Genomic DNA, 2983 nt, shown 5'->3' on the forward strand with positions numbered 1-2983 from the left:
TGTTTCAGTCATTTGACTGTGGCCATGCTGGAGCACCACCTTTAGTTGAGCAAATCGACCGCAGGACTTATTCTTTGGAAGCCTAGTACTTATTCTATCGGTCTCTTTTGCCAAACCGCTAAGTTACGGGGAAAAACACATCAGCATTGGTTGTCAAGCGATGTTGGGGGGACAAACACAGACTCACAAACACACACATACATATATATATATACATATATACGACAGGCTTCTTTCAGTTTCCGTCTACCAAATCCACTCACAAGGCTTTGGTCGGCCCAAGGCTATAGTAGAAGACACTTGCCCAAGTTGCCACGCAGTGGGACTGAACCCGGAACCATGTGGTTGGTAAGCAAGCTACTTACCACACAGCCACTCCTACTCCTATTTCATAATTAAACTTTGATATTTAGCATTCATGTTATTTAAATATCCTCAAAACCATGTCAAAAATACAGAATAAGATATTTTTCTCAAATTATGAGAATGTACCATCATTGATGCATATGGCAGTTGCGTGGAGTTTGTGATGAACCACCAGTGGTACATGTGGCAGTTAACATGTCTGACTGCATCTAGTAAATATTTCTTTTTCCCCTCCAGTACTTTTTGACTTCATCTTGACCTTATTCTTAACTTCAGTAGATCATAGCTACCAGCATTGCTTCCCAGATTAAAAAATACATATATACTCAATTCTGATGTCTCTGTTGGTCTGAAAAGAAAGAACAGTGCATCTTATTTTATAGATCAAATTTGTTTCTTTGTTTTCCAACAACACTGATACTGGCTCTCCTAAAATCAATTATCTGTAAAGAAAGCAAAATGACAGTTTCACTCAAAACAAGAAATACTGTCAAATAACTGGTTGTACTGTTACGATATTGATGCAGACAATTAGTTGAAACCTATCTATAATTATCCATGCTATACTGTATTAACTCTTTCCAAGTTATTCAGATTAAAGTAAAAATATCTGAGATTAGAATTTAACCATCAGAACTTTTACTCTAATACTATAAAATTACCAACACTTTTTCACAAAACTTCTCTCTAACTAAGCCGTTAAGCAGATATGGATATTATAAAAAACATAACTGAAACACCTTGTAATTAATTTGTCTGTGTCAGAATATTACACATTAGACCTTAACAAATAGAAAACTAACAACACATTACATAAAAAGCTTCTTAAATGTTATTAAAAATTTCACAGCAAATGTGAATTACAGTGGAACCTGTTTGTCAGTCAGGCAAGCTAAGATGAATAGAATTGTGTGTTACATAGAGGTATAACGTATTATTTCTAACGTGGTTTCAACTCCTTTATGAACAATAGTCCTTTAGTTCATTACAACTGAGCTTCAATCTCACAAGGAAGAATATTTCTGTGAATCTCTAGCTGTCAGCTTTTAGTTTTTGTTGCTCTTTAGTCCCAAGTGACCCTATCTTGGTATACATTATACACTGCGTTTCTCCTTTAAGATGGTAAAGTGGAATCTGAGTGAAATTTGGCTGTTATTTCTAGCAGGTCAAGCAAATACATATAGGATCTCTCATTAGCTCAACTAATTAGTTAAATGATAATGGAGGCATACAAAATAATCGAAACATCTTCCATCCAGCCAACTTGTGTTTCAAGAAACAGGAAATACTTGAATTTACACTTTTTGAAACAATAACAACAGCAACCACCACCACCACCACCACCACCACCACCACCACCATCATCATCATCATCATCACCATCATCACCATCCTCATCATCATTATCATCATCACCATCATCATTTAACGGCTGTTTTCCATGCTGGCATGAGTTGGACAGCTCCAGAGAACAAAAAGGTTATAGAACTAAATAGAAACAAATAAAATTGAATTACCAAGTGAGGCCAAAAGAACAGCCATACATATAAAAATCACAGCTGTTGTCATTGTAATAACATATAGAATTATTTCTAAAGTAGGCAGTGGAGCATGTAGACCTCGGGCATAGTAAGACACTTGCTTCAAAGTTGTAGGGTCCAAATGACTCATTGTGATCTGAAATTAGAAGTAAAATAACAAAATTAGGATTATAAAATAAAATTAACAAAATTATATTGTTTTTTAAAATACATTCAAAATAATTACCGTATTTTAACATGGGTAAGGAACCCTTTTTTGTCAAAAATTAGGTTAAAAAATATGAGAGTTTCTTATACATGGATAGTATTATAATCCTTTACAAAAGCTTTTTTCCAAATTTTAAGCCCAAGAAATTAGGGAGATCCTTATACACGTTAAAATACAGTAAACGCATTTTCCCAAAATATATTATGGAGTCGTTGTTGTTGGATATGTATTTACTGGGTTTTTTTAGAAAAATACTGTCATTTCTGATGTTTAACCCATCTGTCTTACTTTCCAATCACTACAGAAAGCAATTATATTCCCCATCACTTTCAGGTATTGCATACACTTGTTTTGTTTTGTTTTTGTCTCTGTCACTATGGCCTTAATATGACCTCAAGAAATAAGGCAGTGGAAAGGTAGAATCATTAACAAGTTGGATAAACTGATTAGTGACATTTCATCCAGCTCTTTATGTTTTGGGGTTATATGCAAGTGTATATATATATATATATATATATATATATATAAAAAAAAAAAAATTAAAAACATAAAAATAAAAACAGAACACAAAGGATTCCGCAGTACACGTGTTTCAAGTTTTATAGTCGTTGCATCATTATATTGGTATATAATTGATAGACAGAATGGTATAAAGCTATCTTCAGCAGCAAATATATTCTTTCCCAATACTTGGGTTTACGTCCCTGTATCTTAGAGGTTCGGCAAAAGACACCGATAAAACAAACACCACAATTACTTAAGAAAGAAAATAAATACTAGGGTTTATCTGTTCGAATAAAATTCCCCAAAGGCAGAGCTCCGGCATGGCCGCAGTCAGATAACTGAAAGAAGCAGGAGATGATAATGC

At 34.1% G+C, this 2983-nt stretch overlaps 1 protein-coding gene across 1 annotated transcript in view; it reads right to left on the minus strand.

The window, feature by feature from the left end:
• Window positions 1-2983, minus strand: part of LOC106884152 (protein-cysteine N-palmitoyltransferase HHAT) — a 190517-nt gene that overhangs the window by 165002 nt on the left and 22532 nt on the right. The window contains exon 2 of the mRNA XM_052973781.1: window positions 1884-2043. Coding sequence (XP_052829741.1) covers window positions 1884-2037 — 154 coding nt within the window. The 5' untranslated portion in view covers window positions 2038-2043. The remainder of the gene's footprint in view (window positions 1-1883; window positions 2044-2983) is intronic.

The sequence above is a fragment of the Octopus bimaculoides genome, chromosome 16 (assembly GCF_001194135.2).
Source record: "Octopus bimaculoides isolate UCB-OBI-ISO-001 chromosome 16, ASM119413v2, whole genome shotgun sequence".
NCBI lineage: Eukaryota > Metazoa > Mollusca > Cephalopoda > Octopoda > Octopodidae > Octopus > Octopus bimaculoides.